At 56.9% G+C, this 21,313-nt stretch overlaps 1 protein-coding gene across 15 annotated transcripts in view; it reads right to left on the reverse strand.

Moving 5' to 3' along the window:
• The window catches only part of SCRIB (scribble planar cell polarity protein), a 110,598-nt gene extending 95,963 nt beyond the window's left edge, over positions 1 to 14,635 (reverse strand). For 8 of the 15 annotated variants that reach the window (XM_064407147.1, XM_064407150.1, XM_064407146.1 and 5 more), the window contains exon 1: positions 14,261 to 14,633. In XM_064407147.1, the coding sequence (XP_064263217.1) occupies positions 14,261 to 14,422 (162 nt within the window). In that variant the 5' untranslated portion in view covers positions 14,423 to 14,633. Of the gene's footprint in view, positions 1 to 14,260 lie in introns of all 15 variants that reach the window. The other 7 variants (XM_064407155.1, XM_064407151.1, XM_064407145.1 and 4 more) reach the window with 3 other exon arrangements.
• Positions 14,636 to 21,313: the final 6,678 nt, after the last annotated feature.

Raw genomic sequence — 21,313 nt, forward strand, 5'->3', positions numbered from 1 at the left:
TAACTGGAGACACCTGGTACTGGTTTTTCAGCGCTGAACTCTGTTTTGACTGAAGTTATGTGATGGCAGTTCTGGGATGCCAAAGCATAGAAAGGTTTGGGTAGAAAGGGACATTCAAGACCATCCAATCCCACTTGCTGCCATGGCAGGGACACTTTCCACTAGCCCAGGGTGCTCCAAACCCCATCCAGACTGGCCTTGGACACTGCCAGGGATCCAGGGGCAGCCACAGCTGCTCTGGGCACCCTGTGCCAGGGCCTGCCCACCCTCCCAGGGAACAATTCCTTCCCAATATCCCATCCAGCCCTGCCCTCTGGCAGTGGGAAGCCATTCCCGTTGTGCTGTCACTCCAAGTCTTTGTGCAAAGTCCCTCTCCAGCTTTCCTGGAGCCCCTGCAGGTACTCTTCTTCCCAGAGCCCAGCTGAGCAATCCTGAGTCTCTCAGCCTTTCATCGCTGGAGAGATGCTCCAGCCCTCTAATCATCTCTGTGGCCTCCTCTGGGCCCGTTCCAACTGGCTGATCCATGCAGGAGTGAGAAAGGATGAAAGCCCCACACAATTATTAGCGAGCCTCTTGATCCAGAGCACTGCATTTGGCATCAGTTTATGACAGAGAAATAGCCAGTGCTGACAGCAGCATCACAGGGTGACAGCCAAAGCTGTGCCCAGAACGAGCCCTTCCAGGTCAGGCCCTGCAGCAGCCCAGCTCAGGCTCAGGGGGAGGCCAGTCCTGCCCCAGGAACATTCCCACACCCCACACTGGGGCTGCACCGGGCTTACCCACAGAAACGGGAACAGGCTCAGCCGGTTTGGGAAACCAGACACGCTGGTAGCAGCACACACAGCTCCCCTGGCAGACCCACCTTTGGCTCCTGCTGAGCAGGAGAACACCCGGGCAGCGGGGCAGCCCCGGGCTGACCCTGCACATGATTCTCCCTACTACACCGGGATGCCCAACACCCACTGGCAGAGCTTTCCAGCCAGCAAGAGGCACAAGCACCAAAGTCCCTGCCCCTGGGGAATCACGAGGTGTGCCTGCACCTCAGCCAGGGCAGGGCACAGCTCCAGGTCCACAGGGAAGCAGTGTTCCCAGAAGGAAGGAGATGCCCACCCGAGCCAGGAACAACCCTCTGCCCCCATAACCCCAGTGTGGCATGGTGGGCCAGCAGCAGCATGGATGGGGGGCACTGGAGGAGGCACTGGCCAACATCAGGACGAGATGAGCCACTCCTGAGCAGGGACAACATGACCCCTGCACCCCTTCCTCATTCCCTGCATGGGGAAACAACTGTCCTGCTCCAAACCTGCACCAGCCCAAGAGACCTGAGCCTGTCCTCACAGCCTGCAGCAGCACCAGCAGGCGTCCCAGGCCCTGCAGACCCCAGAACAGAGCTGCCAGGCACATCCAGACAGCAGGGGATGTTCTGGGGAGCCAACAGCTCCAGAACTGCAAAGGTGCAGGGGGAGGAGGCACAGGCTGTCACGGACAGCAGCTCGCTCCAAAAGGCAACCTGCAGCACAGATCCATGCAGGGGGTGAGGCTGAAGGGACCTGTGAAGACGAAGTAGTCCAAGCTCTGCTCAGAGAAAGGTCAGCTACAGCACCTGGGGCAGTATGTGCACACACAGCAATGTCTAGTGACATACACACACAGCAGTCACACACACGTAGTCACACAGCAGAGTCACATGTGACACAGCAGAACCTCAAAGGGCCTTCTAAGCCCATTCTCTGTCTTCAAGGAACCATCTGGAGCAGGTTCCACCCCCTCTCTGCCGTGACCAAGCCTTCAAGTTGTGTTTCTCCAGCTGATGTGACGTGTCTGTGGAGCGCCCAGCAAGAGTGCTGAGGCTGCAGCAGAGCCCCAGGACGTGAACAAAGGGCGGCTGGAGCTGTTAGGTGATCTAAGAGAACCACAGTGTCCAGTGGTGCCAGGAATTCAGACACCACCCCCACGTCTCCCTCCTGCTGCAGCGTGATGCTTGGCAGAGCCTCGGTCCGCCCCCCACTCACTTATTCAGTCAGACCAAGAGGTGGAAAATGAAAAAAGGAGAAAGGACAATGGATAAAAGGCTCAGGACAAACCCTCTGAGCCACCACTCAGCTATGCTGTTTCCCAGAAACGGCACAATCCCAAGGGCAGCCTGGAAATGCAACCATTAGGATTAGGGACAGAGAGGCAGCCTGGCCCGGGGTGACAGTGCTGGGCCACCACGGCCACCCCCACGCTGGCCCAGGGGCTGCTGCAGCTGCTCAGGCAGGAGGGGGAACAGGCTGCAGGCCTGGAACACCCTGGGCAGACTGAGGGAGCATGGCAGGGTCAGGGACAGAGCCACTGACTCTCCTGGCAGCCTGCAGGTGCTGTGCCAGCACAGAGCCCTGTGCCCATGCCCTGGGCACACAACCGCAACAGAGCCCTGGGTGCCACATCCCACCTGCAGGAGATGCATCTGCATGGCCAAGGAAACAGAGAAAGTGTCTGGCTGCTGAGCCTGGAAAACCCCAAACGTGTCTGCATGCAGGCTGATCCCCCTCCCAGGTCAGCACCACCACTCTTTCCCAAACCTTTGTTTTCCTGAGGCTATAAAAAAGGGTTTCTGGCCTAACCAAGGCTAAGCTCCAGCTCTCCCCTCACCTGGTGCCTAATCTCATAATGCCATGGGAAGGGAGCCAGGACATGGTGGGGGTCTTTGTCCCCAGTATCACCTCGTGCTCCCCATGCTCTCACCTGTACCAGAGCCATCCCCATCAGTCCAGACAGAGAGAGGAGGACAGACAGACAGCTGGGCTCCTCCACCAGTCTCCATGGAGAAGGAGCCATGCTGTCCTCAGCACAGACAGCTCGTGGAGCTGCCTTGACCCCAGGACCCTGCTGCCAACAGCAGACAGGAAAGGGGGCTGCCCAGGACATCCTTCCCCTCAGACAAGCAGGCTTTAGGCAGGTTCCAGTGCAGCACCTCAGAACCACTCCAGGTAACAAACAGCAGCGCTGCTGGAGCAGAGCAGGACACGTGTCAGGGGAAGAGGAGTCAAGCACCAGCTTAACCACAGAGCCACAACAATGTCACGCTCAGGCCAAGGGCTCTGGAGCCAGGTGGTGACAATTTACACAGCTGGAATCAGGAACAGGCTCTACACCACAAGCACAGTCTTGGCTCTGGGATGGGACAGAGACTCTGCTTCTGCAGCCAAAACCACCACGGTGTTCCCAGCTCTGCTGTCCAAGCAGGGCTCAGACACCCCCTCTCTTGTAGGTGTTCTCTCCTCACACAGGGCACCATTTATCAGTGTTGGTGCTTGGCACCAACTAACAGTGGGCTCAAACTAACTGGCACCATCAGTTTATTATCCTACAGTGAAAAAAAACCTCTCATACCTTCCCTGTAAACTTCCTGGGCAGCTCCACGCAACATTGCCTCCTTCTCTGCTTCCCTCTTCCTTCTGCAGGACCAGCTAACTCCTTCCTGTCCCTCACAGCACATCCTGACCCTTCCTCCCCACAGCACAGCCACCAAACTCTGACCAGCTAACCCCCTCTTTTCTAACACCCATCCTTACTGGACATAGCTGTGACCTGTTGAGGGCAAGGCTGGTCCCACTCTTTGGTAATTGTACAGCTGCAATTCATCAGGGGTGAGACTGCCTTCAGCACCATCTCTATTATTTTACAACCCGTTCTCCCACACTCCTCTTCCTCAAAAACAACCTGTGACAACTCAGGCTGCCCTGAGACACCAGCCCTGGGCCAGTAGTGCTGGTAGCAGGTGATTTTCTTCAGGGACAAGCACCCCAGCAGTGCCTGCTGTGTGAACACTCCTCTGACATGAGCCAAGGGGCTCCAAGGCAGAGGTTTTGCCAACCCTTCCAACTCTGGAAGTACCTGTGCTAAGGTGCTCCTCAGTCTCCTCACCTCTCATTTGCCTTCAGAGAATTTCAAGTCCACCTGTCCAGCCCTGCTAGAGCAGTCCCTGCCTCCAGCAGGACAGCACATGTTTAATTAAAGGCAGGATCAGACTGTGCAGCAGGAAAAATAATTACAATCCTCCTTGTGATTCATGAGCAAGAGGGCCTGCTCACCATGCCACCATGGGCTGGGCTCCTAGATGAGTTCTGAGTTTGTCTGCAGGCAGGATGAATGCATGGGACCCTGCACTGCAGGCAGGAGGTGTCTGTCCATCCATCTGCCAGAGTGCAACACAGCAGCTCCTCAAATGCTGGCAGCAAAAGCAGCTCATGTATCTGAGCCTGGTGTTTCATTCCCATTTTCCTGGTTAAACACGGGCTTGGCATCCTCCTCCTGTCCCTGGAGGAAGCAGAGCTGCTGCACACTCCACAGCTGGGCACTGGGACACCCAGCCTGCCTCAGACACCTACAGGCAGGTGAGGTGTGAAGAGACCTGGGGGCCCTCCTTCCACAGGTGTGCTGAGAGATCTCACACCTCTGCCAGTGGTGCTGTCTCTGGGGAAATCCAGCCTGGGACAGAGTCAGGAGGAGCTGGAAGCAGCAACTGCAAAGCAAAACAGCCAGGAGCTGATCAGCTCTAAGGTTAAACCCGGCACTTCCCAGTGCTCCAAGGCAGCAGGGCACAGGTGAGGCCACAGAACCAGCCAGACCTGTGTGCCATGGCTGGGCAGCCCGGGCCCAGCTCCAGAGGCTGCACAGCTCCCTCAGCAGAGCAGGACTCACTTCCAGCAGAGCAGGACTCACTTCCAGCAGAGCCCAGTGCCTCCAGGTAACACCAGTGCAGCAAACCCAAGGGACACTTCTCCACCTCTTCCCTACAGACAGGAACCAGGAAGGCAATGGTTGTTCCCAGAATAGCTCAGTTCAAGAAGAATCACCAAAATCTGATGAGGATAACTGAGTTAACACGAGCTGAGGTCAAACAAGCTATCACACTGCTGAGAGGTGGGAACATCAGCCTGGAGCTCCAGCAGAGCAGCCACTACCCAGCCCCAGGGGCACCCTGGTGCCACAGGGTGGGCACCACAGCCACCATCCAGGTGCTCTTTACCTGGGGATTTGGTCTGAGCCACCTTAGGCAGTGGACACAGACCACCTGCCCCCCAACACACCTTCTCCCACTCCACCAGCACTTCCTTCTCCCCTCCTCACAGTATTTATAGCCAGATCCTGAACCAGCTCCAGGCCAGTGAACTCTGGCAGCAGGCACATGGTCACCAGCACCTGAAAGGTGGCAGTTCAGAGTCCCCAAGACACACTGCTGACATGCCAGCCACGCTCAGCTCTGCAGTCAGGGGCACGGCAGAGGGCACAGAGGAGAGGACAGAGAGGACACTCCTTGTGTGCCCGCAGCAGGAGAGGCATGGAGGGGCTGGCAAGGAGGGCAGGGGCACCCACAGGAGTGGCCCCACATGGTCCTGCCCACACTGGAGGCAGCAGGAGGAGCAGGGCAGCCCCAGCAGGCTGCTCCCTGCCAGCCCCACACAGCCCTCCCCTCCAGCCCGGCGGATTTCCGACTATTTAACCCCGTATCGGGCCCTGAGGAATGCACTGCGAATATCTAAAAGTACTCAAGGGCTGGGAATACATTCCAGCAAAGACAAAGCGAGCTGTCTGGGAGCCAAACCTCGGCAGCTGCTGCTGCTCAGGCGCTGCAGCGGGGCTGAGGAATGCTGTCCCCTTCAGAGGGGCCAGGGCAGCAGCTGCTGGGCACACAGCACAGAGACAGGAGCAGGGAGCAGCCCCGGCTCCAGGTGAAACAACAAACCCACCCCAGAAAAGCAGAATTAAATCCAGACACCACAATTAGCATCCCGCTGCTGCGAGGGCTGGGAAGTGATCGGTGCTCCCACGCTGATCTTCCACACAAGGCAGCAGCAGACTGTGGCTGTGTGAAGAGGGGCCCCGAGCACAACCCCAGCATTCACAGCCTCGGTCTGTGCACTGGGATGGGGCAAAGAAGGAAGGAGCAGAACTGCCTGTGGCAGGCACGGGGCATCCAGGGGCACTTTCCATTGAAATACTGGGATATATGAAACAATCACGGCACTGAGTGCTGTGGTTTAGCTGACAAAACAGTGTTCAGTCAAAGGTAGGACTCGATCTTGAAGGGCTTTTCCAGCCTCAATGACTCTGTGACGACTGCAGATCATTAATCTGGAGAGTTGTGGAGATCATTTCAGGGAGAGCATCCTGGGTGTGAGTGAAGCATCCAAACCCAGCACACCCCCGGTACTACCCAGGCACCTCTGCCCCTTTCTGATTTCCCTGAGCATTTAGGAGTTCCCAGTCAGGCCCCTCCCTAGCACACCAGCACCTCAGGAATCACCTGCTCTCATTCAGCCAAGGGACACCATCTACTTCTACACCATCCTCTCAGCAAAGAAGGGTCAACTTGCAATTACAAAAAGTAATTGACTGATCTGTAATGCCACAGCTATTAGCAAAGGGAAAAATGCCAAAAGTTGTATTATACAATAACCTGTTGCAATTGTTTCCAATCAGATTGTGTTTTCCAGAGGCAGAAAGCAAAAGGAGGTTTATCCAACAGATACATTTCCAGCACAGTGAGGCACCATAAAACAAGCAAAAAACCCAACAAACCAGGCCTAACCCTGAAACCAGGAATCCAAGACAAGGCAATGAGACCAAGCCCATTGAACTGGGGGACTCAATGGCAGCCTGTACCCTTGGGGTGCAGGAAAGCACATCTGGGGGCCTGGAGAAGTCTTGAGGAAGAGTTAAGTGTGCCCAAACACCTCCCCTGAGCAGGGACAGGGCAAGGAAGAAGGTGCTGGAGCAGTTCCCAGGGAACAGCTCAGACATACACCAGTAAATGCCCTGAACCAGGAATGGAACGAGGAGCCAGAGCACACAGAGGTGCTGTGATGCCACATCCCCCTGCTCAGCACACAGCATCCCTTCCACCCACCACGCTCCCACCTCTGCCTACGCCAAGCTCCTGCCAGGGAGATGCCAAAAGAGGGCCCCAAAATGCAGGAAACACACACAACAGGTCAGAGGAGAGCTGAAGAGCTTAACCCAGCCCTGCCTCTACCTCCAGCCACCAATGAACTAATTCTCCCTGGCAGATACTCAGCAGCAGCCAAAGGGAACCCGATTCACCTGGGAGGAGCAGGCAGGGCCTCTGTGCCACAGCCAGGCTTCAGAGACAGCTCTGGGAACAGCAGCTGGGGACCTGGCACAGGCAAACCCCTCAAGAGCAGCAGGAACCCCAGAGGGGCACACCAAACCCCGCTGGCAGCAACACACACGGGGCAGGTGTTAAATCACCCAGCAGAGACCTACAGAGAGGTTTATAACAGCCCTGAAAGTCAGGGAAAGGCTGAGCAGGTGCTTCCACCTCTGACCTCCCTGCAGGTACCAATCCAGTGCCAAGGAAGGGCTGCTGAGAAACAGAGCCATTCCAACCATGGCCACCTGAATTTTCATCAACTTTTTACTCCACTAAACCTCTCTACTGCCCAGCTGCCTCTGCACCTCCCATTCCATGCCCCTGAACCTCCTCCAAGGCCCAAGCTGGTGGGGAGACACAGGCTGGGCAGCACACCCACACCTGTCCCACAGAGCTGAACACACCTCAGAGAACTCAGTGTTAACAGCCCCTTCCCTTTCACACACCTCAAGCATAAAATCCTGTCTGCCTCTTCCCTGTTCCCTGTTTGTATATCCAAGAATTGCACGTCCAAGAGTTTTATCAGCAATTTTATCCATGACTGAGCCTGAGTTTGGCTGCTGCCACCCCAGCACAGATCCTACACCTCTGCTGTCACCAGGGAGGGTGCAGGGGAGATGCCCTGCACTTACTCTACCTTCTGGGCAGCAGCAGTGCAGAATACATGGCTTTTGGAGAGACAAACACGCATCCAGCTGTCCCAGTAACCCACAGGGCTCCTGAGCTCCTGCAAAGCACGGAGAGCTGTGCTGGCTCCACACACAAGTCTCACAACCAGCAAGTGAAACCAGTTTGTTGGCTGGTTTTGTTAAACAAATGCAGCTGCAGCTCTGACACAGCCTGGGATGGAAAGAGCCACATCCAGAGCAAGAGGAGGTGCCCACCCCACATCAAGCCTTGGCAGATCCGAGGCTGGCTCCACACAGTGAGCCACGGAGCATTCCTGGCTCCCTGACTTTCTCAGGGAAGGGCTATTAATACAGAGAGATTAGAAGGAGAAGCTTTACTCTTCCATGGAAGTAAATAAACCCCAAGATCCTCCTTACAGCCTTCACATGCCAGGAAATTAAAAGCTGCTCTTAATTAGCTTTGCGAGGCCCCTTTTTGCTTTGGGAGAGCGGCAAGCATGGCCTCGAGCTTCTCCTGGGTGCAGTGGGATCCTGGCTCCCGGTGGGATCCTGGCTCCCGGGTGCAGTGGGATCCTGATTCCCAGTGAGATCCTGGCTCCTGGGTGCAGTGGGATCCCCCAGTGGGATCCTAACTCCTGGGTGCAGTGGGATCCTGGCTCCCAGTAGGATCCTGGCTGCTAGAGGGATCCTGACTCTTGGATGCAGTGGGATCCTGATTCCCAGTGGGATCCTGATTCCCAGTGGGATCCTGGCTCCCACGTGCAGTGGGATCCTGATTCCCAGTGGGATCCTGGCTCCCGGGTGCAGTGGGGTCCTGGCGGGATCCCAGCTCCTGGTGGGATCCTGATTCCCAGTGGGATCCCGGTTCCCACTGGGATCCTGATTCCTAGTGGGATCCTGATTCCTGGTGGGATCTTGGCTCTCGGGAGCAGGGGGATCCTGATTCCCGGTGGGATCCTGGCTCCAAGGCGCACTGGGATCCCGGCTTCCAGTGGGATTCTGGCTCCCAGTGGGATCTTGGTTCCCGGGAGCAGTGGGATCCTGATTCCCAGTGGGATCCTGGCTCCCAGTAGGATCCTGGCTGCCAGTGGGATCCTGGCTGCCAGTGGGATCCTGGCTGCCAGTGGGATCCTGGCAGAATCCCAGGTCCCGGTGGGATCCTGGCTCCCAGTGGGATCCTGGCTCCCAGTAGGATCCTGGCTCCCAGTAGGATCCTGGCTCCCAGTGGGATCCTGGCTCCCAGTGAGATCCTGGCTCCTGGGTGCAGTGGGATCCTGGTGGAATCCCAGTTCCCGGTGGGATCCTGATTCCCGGTGGGATCCTGGCTCTGGACACGGCACAGGGATGCTCTCACCCCAGGCCACGGCAGCCAAACAGAAGGAACTGCTGAAACCCAGCCAGTTTCAAAGGGCCTTGCCATGATGCAAACAGCAACAAGCCCAAACAGGGCAGGACCTGCCCTGGACAGAAACAGGCTCCTCTCCCCAGTGTCTCCCACAGTTTCCAGTGCAAGTGGGTACCGGCTGGCTGGGCAGTGAGAAGTGTTTTCTGCACCGGGCTCAGCTCATCATGGGAGCTGCAGGGAGGAACTGCAGCCCCTACATTAGAAATGCCTGGGGCTTTCCTCTTCAGCACCACCACGGCTAAAAGCCCTGGGGCCACAGCCAGCCCTGGGGTTCTCCCTCTGCACAGCCCACAGCCTCAGACACTTCCAGCCCAGCACTCTCCCGGAGGTGTCCAGCAGCCTGTCCCTGGGCACACTCATGCTGACACACCAGAGCTCCGAGGTCTCCTCCCTCTGCTCAGACTTGTTCAGGATTTCAGTTCCTACCCAGCTCCACCCTCTTGTCCTCCTACACCAGGCCCTACCAGCTCTGCTCCACCCAGCCCTCCTCCAACCTCCCTTTTGCCTCCCCACACTCCAAACTGGAGCACTCCTCCAAAGGCACACCAAGAGTCTCTGGATCCTTCTGGGTTGTGACCGGCTCCGTCGAGTGCTCCAAATTCCATGGAATGTGTTCATTCCTTCCTGGTGAGTGAGACCTGTGCTTCTCAAGTGCTCAGGAGTGGCCTGCATGACTGAGGTGTTACACAGCTCCTACACGGTGATTTAGCCAGCTGTACTTCCAAAACACTCACCACCAAAACTGCTCTCCACCCTGCTCCTGCAGAGATCTGCAGCCACCACTCTCTGCAAGATGGGCATGGCAGAAGTCAGCACAGAGCCAGTCTTTTCCACCTCTGGAATTCAGACACCCTTGTGGAAAGCACAGGCAACTTATCAAAGGGAATTTATAATTTTCCATTAAATTGTGTGGTATCACCCTGGCAGCAAATCACTGCAATGGGGCAGCAGATGCTCCCACACAGATTTAATCCATCCCTTCAAACTGCCCAAGCACAGCCACCCTGAGGGGAAATTTAGGCTCAAACCAGGCAAGCTTCCACAAGGGACAGGTGGCAAAGAAGCAAGAGCAGCCAGAAGAGGAGCTGGCACTGCAGGATGGAGAGAAACAGAGGCTGAGTCCTGCAGCTGGGAAGGGAGAAGCGAGGAAGGCACAGCAGAGTCGCTCAGAAATCCCAGGAGATGGGCAGAACATCCCACAGGATCTGGAGCACGGCAGCAGCACAAAGGGCACTGGAAATCCTGCCAGGAAAACGGTGCCACAGAAAGAGCAGGAGATCCCGTGTTTCTGAAACAGGTGAAATAAGGACACAGAAAAGCCTGTCTGAAACACCCAGCTGGTGCTGGGTGAGAAACCCCTCAGAAGGAGAACCACATAAACGCATATAAACCATATAAATTCAGGGATTTTCAAGAGAGCTGACTGACCTTCCTAAAAGCCACCCCTCCAATCCTTTCACCTCAAAAATCACCCCACAGGGAAGTCTTTCCCTAAAAGCCCTGCCTGAGCTCCTCAAACACAACCTTGCTGCCCAGGGCCGTGGGTGCTCTCTCAGTCCCACTTTTCTGACAGATCCCACAGGGACATCCCTGTGTCCTTCAGACCTTCTCCCAGGGAACGGGCATGTGCAGCCCCTCCTGTGAAACAAGCTTGCCGCCCTTTCTCCACCTTCCCTGATGACAGGCACAAACCCTCCTCCCAGTGTCTCTTTCCCAAAAAAGCCTTGTTTCCATGAAGGGCTCCTCACCTGGAAAACATCCCCCTGACCCAGCCAAAGAGCTTTCACCATCCTTCAGGGACAGCGTGTGCCTAAATCCAGTGCTCCCACCTTCCCTCCTCCTGGTGGAAGTGCAGCTTATTTTCATCGCCATATTCACCTCATACTACACAGACTCCTACTCCTGCCTTAGGTGTCTGTCCCTACCAACAGGAATATCCTCAAAAAACACCCTTCCTGCAGTGACCTGTGTGCCTGGGACCAAAGGCACCTTGGCACAGCTCAGGGAACCTTCAGGACGCACACTGGGTCACACCTAAGGTGGATCAAACCTGCTTCCTTGTTCCACCACCCGCAGATCTCTTCCTCCTCCTCCTCCTCACGTGCCTCTGGGCCAGCCATGGCACCAGGAACAGGGAACCTGGAGGGGCTGGGAACAGGAGGGACAGTGGGGATTCTGCTCTCTGCCCAGCGTGGCTCTGCCATCCCCAAACTCCCTGGCTGCTCTCAGGAGCAGCAGCAGCATTCAGGGCTGCTCTGCTTGTCTCCCTTCAGAGGCACCTGATGCTCACCTGCCTTGGGAGGGCACTCAGGTCTGGCTGGGGATGAACTGGCACCAGGCACAGCAAGAGAACGCCCTGGGCAGCTCCAGACAGGGGCTGGGAACGAAGAGTGTGAGTACAGCAAGCCCAAAGCCAAACTCCCCCAAAACCTCTCCCAGGAGGGAGTGCAAACACACAGTGGTGTCCCTGCAGATCCTCATTTTTGGTTGTTTTCTCCTTCCTGAACCGCTCCAGCTCTCTCCTGAGCTCATGCTGACCCACAGCACTGTTATGTCATGTGCCAAGTGGTTCCACAGCTCAGTTAAACTGCACTTTGCATGAAAAATGATTTCATTAGCTCTGAACTGAGCCCACTTTGGTTTCACTCAGTGCTTTCCTCGGAGCAGCAGCAGCAGCAGCCCTGCCCACTCCTCTGGGCCATCATTCACCCTCCAGGCCCCTGCCATGGGATGGGGAATGCCTTGGGGAATGGCTCCACGTTTCACCACCTTCCCCAGACAGATGGAGACACCCTGAAAGCGTCCACCTCCCCCGTGCACAGCTGTTATACACTGGGTCTGGCACATCCCTTGCTGCTCCCCATCCTCTGTCCCTCTCCTGAGACCAGGGGGCCAGCATCTCACTGCTCTGTTCCAGTTGTTCCTCTAATAATTCTTTGCCAGGATGCTCCAGAAGGGGAACTGACAGGCCAGAGCCTGGGACAGGCCATGGAAGGAGCTCTGATGCTCCAAGCTGAACAGATGCCACAGCTCTGTGACACAGAAGCTCTTTGGGTGGCTCAGGAGGGCACTGAGGGCAGGCACACAGCCCCTGCCACCACAGGCAGGATTGCACCCACACGATTACCGGCTAAGCAAAAAGTCAGTATAAAATTTACATTTATAACCCAAAAGATGCTCTTCCAAGCTCACAAACCCCAGTCTGTCCCAGCTCCAGGGGGTCCAGTGCAGCACGAGGCCAGGCTGTGACTGCTCAGCAGGGTACACAGAGCTGAGAGCACAGGGACCAGCAGGTTCTCCTCCGTGGGTGTGTCACAACCACCTCCTCTGCAGACAGACTTACACCCAGTCCCAGCCTGCCCACAACACACATTTTCCACATCTCCCTGCCTAAAGTACGACACGATGCTGAGCTACCTGGGAGGAGACCTCAGAGTCTCTCACTGGTGTCTCCACACCTAACAACCTCACAGTGAATCCCACAGGCAGCCCAGCCCACCAGGAAGAGACCAGCAGGAAAGACAGACCCCAAAAACACCAGAGCAGGAACTGCTGCTTCCACACAAGAGATGAGTGTGGCAGGTGTGGATGCACCAACTGTGTGTTTCTATGTTTTAACAAAACTGAACCAAACCACTCCGGCCTGAATCAAAACTGAGTTTCTGCTTTGTAAGGGTTTGTTTTATCTAGATCTGATGGCAAAATCCATAACCTGTCAGTATTCAACAAAAACCTTGAAAGCTAATGACCTACTTCTCAATTTTTTTAACAAACACACAACTCAGCCAGTATTCCCTGAAGAGCATCTCTCCAAGCACATTTCACACAAACACCTTCTCTCTCTGGCACAGGCAGAACTCCAATAACTTTTAAAAATCACACAGTTTCCAAAGAGGACACACAATAAAACTTCCTCTGGAGTATCCCACAGCCCAGTTACTGCCTCAAGACCTTTTCCTTCCCAAGAGGCAGGCTCAAACTCCCACCTGCAGCATCCCAGGCAGAATGGGAACTCCACAGCTTGGGTTCCTGCTGGATGGCACTCCAGGAGCCAGCCACGAGGGCTCCCCTGCCCAAACACCCTGCCCTGCAAAGCACAACCTGGGGAGGCACGAGATGCTGGCCAAGCTGGCAGCAGGGCAGATCTGCACTCTGTGCCCCTGCAGGGATCACGGTGGCACAGAGCAGCACACGGGGAGCTCACCCTGATGCTCCTGTGGGCAGAGCTCTGTGATGAACGGAACGGCAGCAGAAGCTGCAAGTGCAGGCTGCAGCCCCAGATCACGGAATGGGCTGGGATGGAAGGGATCTTAAAGACCACACACACAGTCCCACCCTGCTTCCACAGGAGGAAGTGCATATGGACAGGTGTCCCTGGCCATGGGCAGGGCCACCTTCCACTGTCCCAGGCTGCTCCAAGCCCTGTCCAGCCTGGCCTTGGGCACTGCCAGGCATCCAGGGGCAGCCACAGCTGCTCTGGGCACCCTCTGCCAAAGCCCCACCACCCTTCAGGAAATAATTTTTTCCCAATAACGCCTTTAACCCTGCGCTCTGGCAGTGGGAAGCCATTCCCCCTTGTCCCAAGTCCCCCTCCATCTCTCCTAGAGCCCCTTTAGGCACTGCAAGGGGCTCCAAGGTCTCCCCAGAGCTTCTTTTTTTGAGGCCAAACACCGCCAGCCTATCTGCATGGCAGAGATGCTGCAGCTCTCGGAGCATCTCTGGAGCCCTATAACCATAAAGCATTTCTACCGCTTTCCATTAACTCACATGACACTTTTTGCACCTCACTGCCCAGACCAGAGTTTTTTAATCCACGCTGCGCTTTGCCTGGCAGCGGCTGCGACTGTCACAGGGCTGATGACCCGGGGAAAGGATCCCCCCGGAGGGCAGGGGACCCCTTTATCCCGCCGGCCGCACGGAGCTCCTCCCCAGCCGGGCTGGCCGCACGGAGCCCCGGGCCCAAGCGCTCGGTGCCGGCCGCGGAGCCGGGGAGGGCTCGGCCGGGCCCAGCGGGGCGGCGCGGGCCGGGGCAGCGCTCGGGAGCGGCGGGGCCGGCGCGGGGCTCACCTTGGGCAGCTCGCGGAGCTGGTTGGCGTCCAGCAGCAGCTCCTCGAGCGAGCGGCTGTAGCGGTAGATCTCCTCGGGCACGGCCTGCAGCGAGCAGTGCCGCCGGTCCAGCGCCTCCACGTGCCGGTTGCAGCGCCAGAGCGGCGGCATGCAGCGCAGCATCGCGCCGGGCCGCGCCGCGCCGCGCCGGGCCGAGCCGGCCGGGATCGCCCGGGCCGCGCCGCCACAGCACGGGCCGGGCCTGCGGCAGCGCCCGGATGTGCGGGGGCCGGGCCGGGCCGGGCCGGGCTGCTCCCGCTGCGGCTGCGGCAGCGCCCCCGCTCCGCTCCGCTCCGCTCCGCTCCTCCGCCCTGGCCTGCAGCCGCTCCCGGCCGCTCCCGGGCCGCGCCGCCCTCCGCGGGTGCGCCTGGGAAACGGAGTCCTGGGAACGGGAAATGGAGTCCTGGGAAAGGGAATGCTGGGGAATGGAGTCCCGGGAAACGGGAAACGGAGTCCTGGGAACGGGAAATGGAGTCCTGGGAAACGGAACGCTGGGGAATGGAGTCCCGGGAAACGGGAAACGGAGTCCTGGGAACGGGAAATGGAGTCCTGGGAAAGGGAACGCTGGGGAATGGAGTCCCGGGAAACGGGAAACGGAGTCCTGGGAACGGGAAATGGAGTCCTGGGAAACGGAACGCTGGGAAATGGAGTCCCGGGAAAGGGGAAACGGAGTCCTGGGAAACGGGAAATGGAGTCCTGGGAAAGGGAATGCTGGGGAATGGAGTCCCGGGAAACGGGAAATGGAGTCCTGGGAAAGGGAATGCTGGGGAATGGAGTCCCGGGAAACGGGAAATGGAGTCCTGGGAAAGGGAATGCTGGGGAATGGAGTCCCGGGAAACGGGAAACGGAGTCCTGGGAACGGGAAATGGAGTCCTGGGAAACGGGAAATGGAGTCCTGGGAAACGGAACGCTGGGAAATGGAGTCCCGGGAAACGGGAAATGGAGTCCTGGGAACGGGAAATGGAGTCCTGGGAAAGGGAATGCTGGGAAATGGAGTCCCGGGAAACGGGAAACGGAGTCTTGGGAAACGGGGAATTGAGGCCTGGGAAACGGAACACTGGGGAATGGAGTCCCGGGAAAAGGGAAATGGAGTCCTAGGAAACGGAATGCTGGGGAATGGAGTGCCGGGAAAAGGGAAATGGAGTCCTGGGAAATGGAACGCTGGGGAATGGAGTCCCGGGAAACGGGAAACGGAGTCCTGGGAACGGGAAATGGAGTCCTGGGAATGGGAAATTGAGGCCTGGGAAATGGAATGCTGGAGAATGGAGTCCTGGGAAATGGGAAATGGAGTCCTGGGAAACAGAGTCGGCTCTGCCCCGCAGCTCCGGCACTGGTCCTGGGCGGGACCTGGGGCTGGCCACACCGGCTCTGGCCGCACCAGCCCTGCCACACTGGTCACACTGGCTCTGGTCAGACCGGCTCTGGTCACACCGGCTCTGGTCACACTGGCCCCATTGGCTCTGGCCACACTGGTCACACCGCCTCTGGCCCCATCATCTCTGGCCACACTGGCCCCATTGGTTCCGGCCACACCGGCTCTGGCCGTGTCAGCTCTGGCCACACCGGCACCGGCCCCATCGGCTCTGGCCACACTGGCCCCATCGGCTCTGGCCACACCGGCCCCATCGGTTCTGGCCACACCGGCTCTGGCCCTATTGGCTCTGGCCCCATCGGCTCTGACCCCACCGGCTCTGGCCCCAGGCTGCACCGAGCGGCTGCCGCTGTCCCTGGGCACAGCAGGCCGATCACAGCCGTGTGTCTGCTCTGGGACACAGCACCCGGCGCTGCCTCCTGACAAAAGCCAGAATGTGAAGGGAATCCGTGAAAAATGCGTATTATGTGATTGGCTTTTTGCAAATATTAAAATGGATATTATATGTGTTATGTTAGAAAGTCATGCTGTATTAATTTTATTAAGTAGCGTGTTAAATATAGTTTTAGGTTATAATATAATGTTAAAATAGAAACTATGCTATGTAAGATACTTTTTTTAAAGAAAGGACTCACACCAAGATAGCTACCACAGGATACCTAAATCTTTCAGAGAAAAAGAATTGATTGCCCCATTGTCAGAAGAAACTAACTTCTTCCTGCCTCGCTCAGCCCTGAAGATGCTGTCAAGATGCAGAGGAAGAAGGTGACACTGACCAGACAGAATCCTTTGTTTGAATGGAATTCATGCATCATGTATGAGATGTATGAATATGCAACAGGCTGTTGCTTTTAAGGGTTAATCCTGTGTTAACATGGGCCCTTTTTGGGGCTTATTTTGCGCAGAAAGAGGTACCTGGGCTGTCCATAACTCTTTGTTTTTATTGTCTCATATTGTCCTAACCACAACTGCTCAAATTGTTATTACTCTATTTATATTACTATTTTTATAACCATTTTGTTACTATTAAACTTTTAAAATTTTAAAAGCAAGCGATTGGCGTTTTTCACAGAATCCTTGCCTCTGAGCTGTCTCAGGTCCTGCCTCTTCATCCCCACTGCTTTCACAGTCTCCTGGTTGCTTTGTCACTTTTCACCTTCCCCGTCCGGTTCCTCCCCACTGAAGTTTATCCCTGCTCTGTGTCTTGTCCCAGCGCTGTCCCTCAGACCCAGCTCCTGTGCAGACACAGCTCTCTGCTCCTGCTCCTCTTGCCTGGCACACAGCTCTCACCAGCTCCTGCCATGGTTATCTCACTTCTCCCTCATCTGTCAGGGATCAGCTCCTCCTTCCTCACAGTGCGGCTGTGACAGCTCTTCACACCCAGCCTGTGTGGTGTGACAGCACTTCACAGCTGTGTAACCCTGAGCAGAGCCCGGGGACACCGGGGACACCAACCCCGGCCAGGAAAGGCTCTGCATTCCTCAGAGTGCAGAGCCAGAAGTGATCCTGCAGGGAGCAGAACGTGACCGAGAGAGGGACACCAGAGCGTGGGGAACTGGTGTGGGACTGGTGAGGAACTTTTGAGACACCGGTGGGGAACTGGTGAGGGACTGGTGGGAAACTGGTGAGAAACTGGTGGGGAACTGGTGGGGAACTGGTGAGGCGCTGGTGGAGAACTGGTGAGACACTGGTGGGGAACTAGTGAGACACTGGTGGGGAAACTGGTGAGAAACTGGTGGGGAACTGGTGGGGAACTGGTGAGGCGCTGGTGGAGAACTGGTGAGACACTGGTGGGGAACTAGTGAGACACTGGTGGGGAAACTGGTGAGAAACTGGTGGGGAAATGGTGGGGAACTGGTGAGGTGCTGGTGGAGAACTGGTGAGACACTGGTGGGGAACTGGTGAGACACTGGTGGGGAAACTGGTGAGAAACTGGTGGGGAACTGGTGAGGCGCTGGTGGGGAACTGGTGGGAAACTGGTGGGGCACTGGTGGGGAAACTGGTGAGAAACTGGTAGGGAACTGGTGGGGTACTGGTGAACGACTGGTGGGGAACTGTGGGGAACTGGTGTGGAACTGGTGAGGCACTGCCAGGGCACTGGTGAGGACAGGGATGGAGCCACCGGTGTCACCAGAACTGGCTGGGGACACAGAGAGCCCCGCAGGGGGACACCGTCCAAGCCCTGGACACTGGACATGCCCTGGACACTGGACAAGTCCTGTGGACACTGGACAGCCCTGTGTACACTGGACAAGCCCTGGACACTGGACGAGCCCTGAACCCCCTCCCTGAGCCATGGTGGGGTGTCAGCGTGCAGCTTCGTGGCCTGGGGAGGGAGGGGCACACTGGGGATCTTCTTCTCTTTTTTTTTTTTTTTTTTTTTTTTCCCTCCCTTCCCATACTTTTCTTTCCAATTATTAAAACAGTTCTTACTCAATCCACGAATTTCCTTTCCATTTTTCTCCACCTGATCCTGCTTGGGTGACTTTGGAGCCAGGCCTGCAGTGACAACACAGGGGAATGGTTTTCCTGCCAGAGGGCAGGGATGGGTGGGATTTGGGCAGGAATCCTTCCTTGGGAGGGTGGGCAGCCCTGGCACAGGTGCCCAGAGCAGCTGTGGCTGCCTCTGGATCCCTGCCAGTGCCCAGGGCCAGGCTGGATGAGCTTGGAGCAGCCTGGGACAGTGGGAATTGTGCCTGCCATGGCACGGAGTAGAACGAGGTGAGCTTTAAAGTCCCTCCACCCCAGCACCATCCCGGGATCCCCTGGTGATATGGAATGAGAAATCCATCTCAGCTTTTTGCCACATTCTGCCTGCTTCTTCCACCCTTTCCCCCCCTTACCTTTCTTAGCTTTATTTCCCAGTTTTTTACCTCATGTTACAACAAAACTCTTCTTGATTCCTGTAGATTTTTGCACCATCTCTATGAAAGTGCAAACAGCTTCTTTTTATTTCAACATCCACCTTTCCACACATCCAGTTCCCCAGCTTTTCAAAGAAATCAAATAATAAATAATAAAATAATCCTTAACTGTTCCAGGTACATGAATTCCATAAAGCTTGCTAAACTCAGTCCAGCACGCTGCCCTGGAGCTGACATCCCGGAGAAACTGAAGGTTTGGAGACCCAGCTGAGGGACCTTGATCTGTGGGATCCCTGGGATTTGTGGGATCTGTGGAATCCCTGGGATCTGTGGGATCCATGGGATCCCTGAGATCTGTGGGATCCATGGTATCTGTGGGGTCCATGGGATCAGTGGGATCCCTGGGATCAGTGGGATCTGTGGGATCTGTGGGATCTGTGGGGTCTGTGGGATCTGTTATGTACATGGTATTTGTGGGATCTGTGGGATCCATGGGATCCATGGGATCCCTGGGATCTGTGGGATCCATGGGATCAGTGGGATCCATGGAATCAGTGGGATCCGTGGGATTTGTGGGATTCATAGGACCTGTGGGATCTGTAAGATCCCTGGGATCTGTGGGATCCCTGGGATCAGTGGGGTCTATGGGAACTGTGGGATCCATGGGATCCATGGGGTCCATGGGATCAGTGGGATCCATGGGATTTGTGGGATTCATAGGACCTGTGGGATCTGTTGGATCCCTGGGATCTGTGGGATCCAGGGGCCCATCTCAGCGGGGTGAGGGTCAGCCTGGCCGAGCGCTGCCTCCTGCCCTGCGGTCACAACAACCCCTGGAAGGCTCCAGGCTTGGGACAGTGGCTGGAAATCTGGGAAGGCTCGGGGGTGCTGCTGGCAGAGTTTGCCAGGGGATTCAGTCAGCCCAGAGCCCTTGGATCCTGGTGTGGGGATTGCCCAGGACCGGCAGGGCTGGAGGGAAACCAGCATTGGGGGGGATCAGAAATGGGCAATGCCAGAGCTGGGGGTGCTCCAGGAGCCTGGACGTGTTGGGAGCGTGGACAGGGGGGACCATGGATACCCCAGGACCCTGAAACAGGGACCCCAGACAGTGCTAACCCCTGGGATGCCTCTGGTGCTAAACTGGTGAGCCCAGAGAAGGGGAACCTGTGGGATTGCCAGGAGCCCCAGCAGCCCAGAGAGGGGAACACCAATCAATACAAACCTGACCCACAGCAACCCAGACAGGGGGGCCTCCAGGAGCCCAAAGTGGAGAGACCAGAGAGGGGAAACTCAGGGTTGGTTGCTTTTGCTGCATCTTGGTCATTTGTGTGTTTTGGGGGACTGAATCTTGGTATTTTGGAGGTTTTTATGGGCAGCAGATGCCCAGTGACTTCTAGAGATGGACTAAGGCAGCAGAAACGCCCTAACCCAATGTGCTCATACATTGTATTTTTCCCCAAACCAGGATTTCTCATTCCCAAACCTTGGCTGGATGGAGGAGGGTGTGAAGAAGAGGAAGGAGCCCTGGGACACCCAGGCAGGTGAGGAGAAAGTTATTGTCCCTTTCCCCCTCTGTCTTCTGCTCTATCTCCCAGACCCCACTGTGGAACCTTTCTGGGGATGGGATCCCCCTGGTTCTTCCCTGGGGATCAGCCCCCACTGTGGAGCCTGGCTGGGGTGGGATTCCCCTGGAGCCTGGCTGGGGATCAAACCCCACTGTGGAACCTGGCTGGGATGGGGGGATCTCCTTGGAGCTTCCCTGGGGATCAGCCCCCACTGTGGAACCTGGGAATAGGGTGGGATCTCCCTGGAGCTTTCCTGGGGATCAAACCCCACTGTGGAACCTGTCTGGGGATAGGATCCTGCTGGAGCTTCCCTGGGGATCAGGCCCACTGTGGAATCGGCTGGGGAGGATCCCCCTGGAGCTTCCCTGGGGATCAAACCCCACTGTGGAACCTGGCTGGGGTAGGATCCTGCTGGATCTTCCCTGGGGATCAGCCCCCACTGTGGAGCCTGGCTGGGGATGGGATCCTGCTGGATCTTCCCTGGGGATCAGCCCCCACTGTGGAGCCTGGCTGGGGATGGGATCCCCCTGGAGCTTCCCTGGGGATCAAACTCCACTGTGGAACCTGGCTGGGGTAGGATCCTGCTGGAGCTTCCCTGGGGATCAGCCCCCACTGTGGAACCTGGGAGTAGGGTGGGATCCTGCTGGAGCTTCCCTGGGGATCAGCCCCCACTGTGGAGCCTGGCTGGGGTGGGATCCCCCTGGAGATTCCCAGGGGATCAGTCCCCACTGTGGAACCTGGCTGGGGGGGATCCCCCTGGAGCTTCCCTGGGGATCAGCCCCCACTGTGGAATCTTTCTGGGGATAAGATCCTGCTGGATCTTCCCTGGGGATCAGCCCCCACTGTGGAACCTGGCTGGGTGGGATCCCGCTGGATTTTTCCTGGGGATCACTCCCCACTGTGGAACCTGGCTGGGGATGAGATCCCCCTGGATTTTTCCTGGGGATCAGTCCCCACTGTGGAACCTGGGAGCAGGGGGGGGATTCCCCTGGATTTTTTCCTGGGGATCAGTCCCCACTGTGGAACCTGGGAATAGGGTGGGGTCCTGCTGGAGCTTCCCTGGGGATCAGCCCAAACTATGGAATCTGGCTGAGGGGGATCAGCCCCCTGATCTTCCCTGGGGATCAGCCCCCACTGTGGAACCTGGGAGCAGGGGGGGATCCCCCTGGATTTTTCCTGGGGATCAGTCCCCACTGTGGAACCTGGGAGTAGG

The sequence above is a fragment of the Passer domesticus genome, unplaced genomic scaffold, assembly GCF_036417665.1.
Source record: "Passer domesticus isolate bPasDom1 unplaced genomic scaffold, bPasDom1.hap1 HAP1_SCAFFOLD_81, whole genome shotgun sequence".
NCBI lineage: Eukaryota > Metazoa > Chordata > Aves > Passeriformes > Passeridae > Passer > Passer domesticus.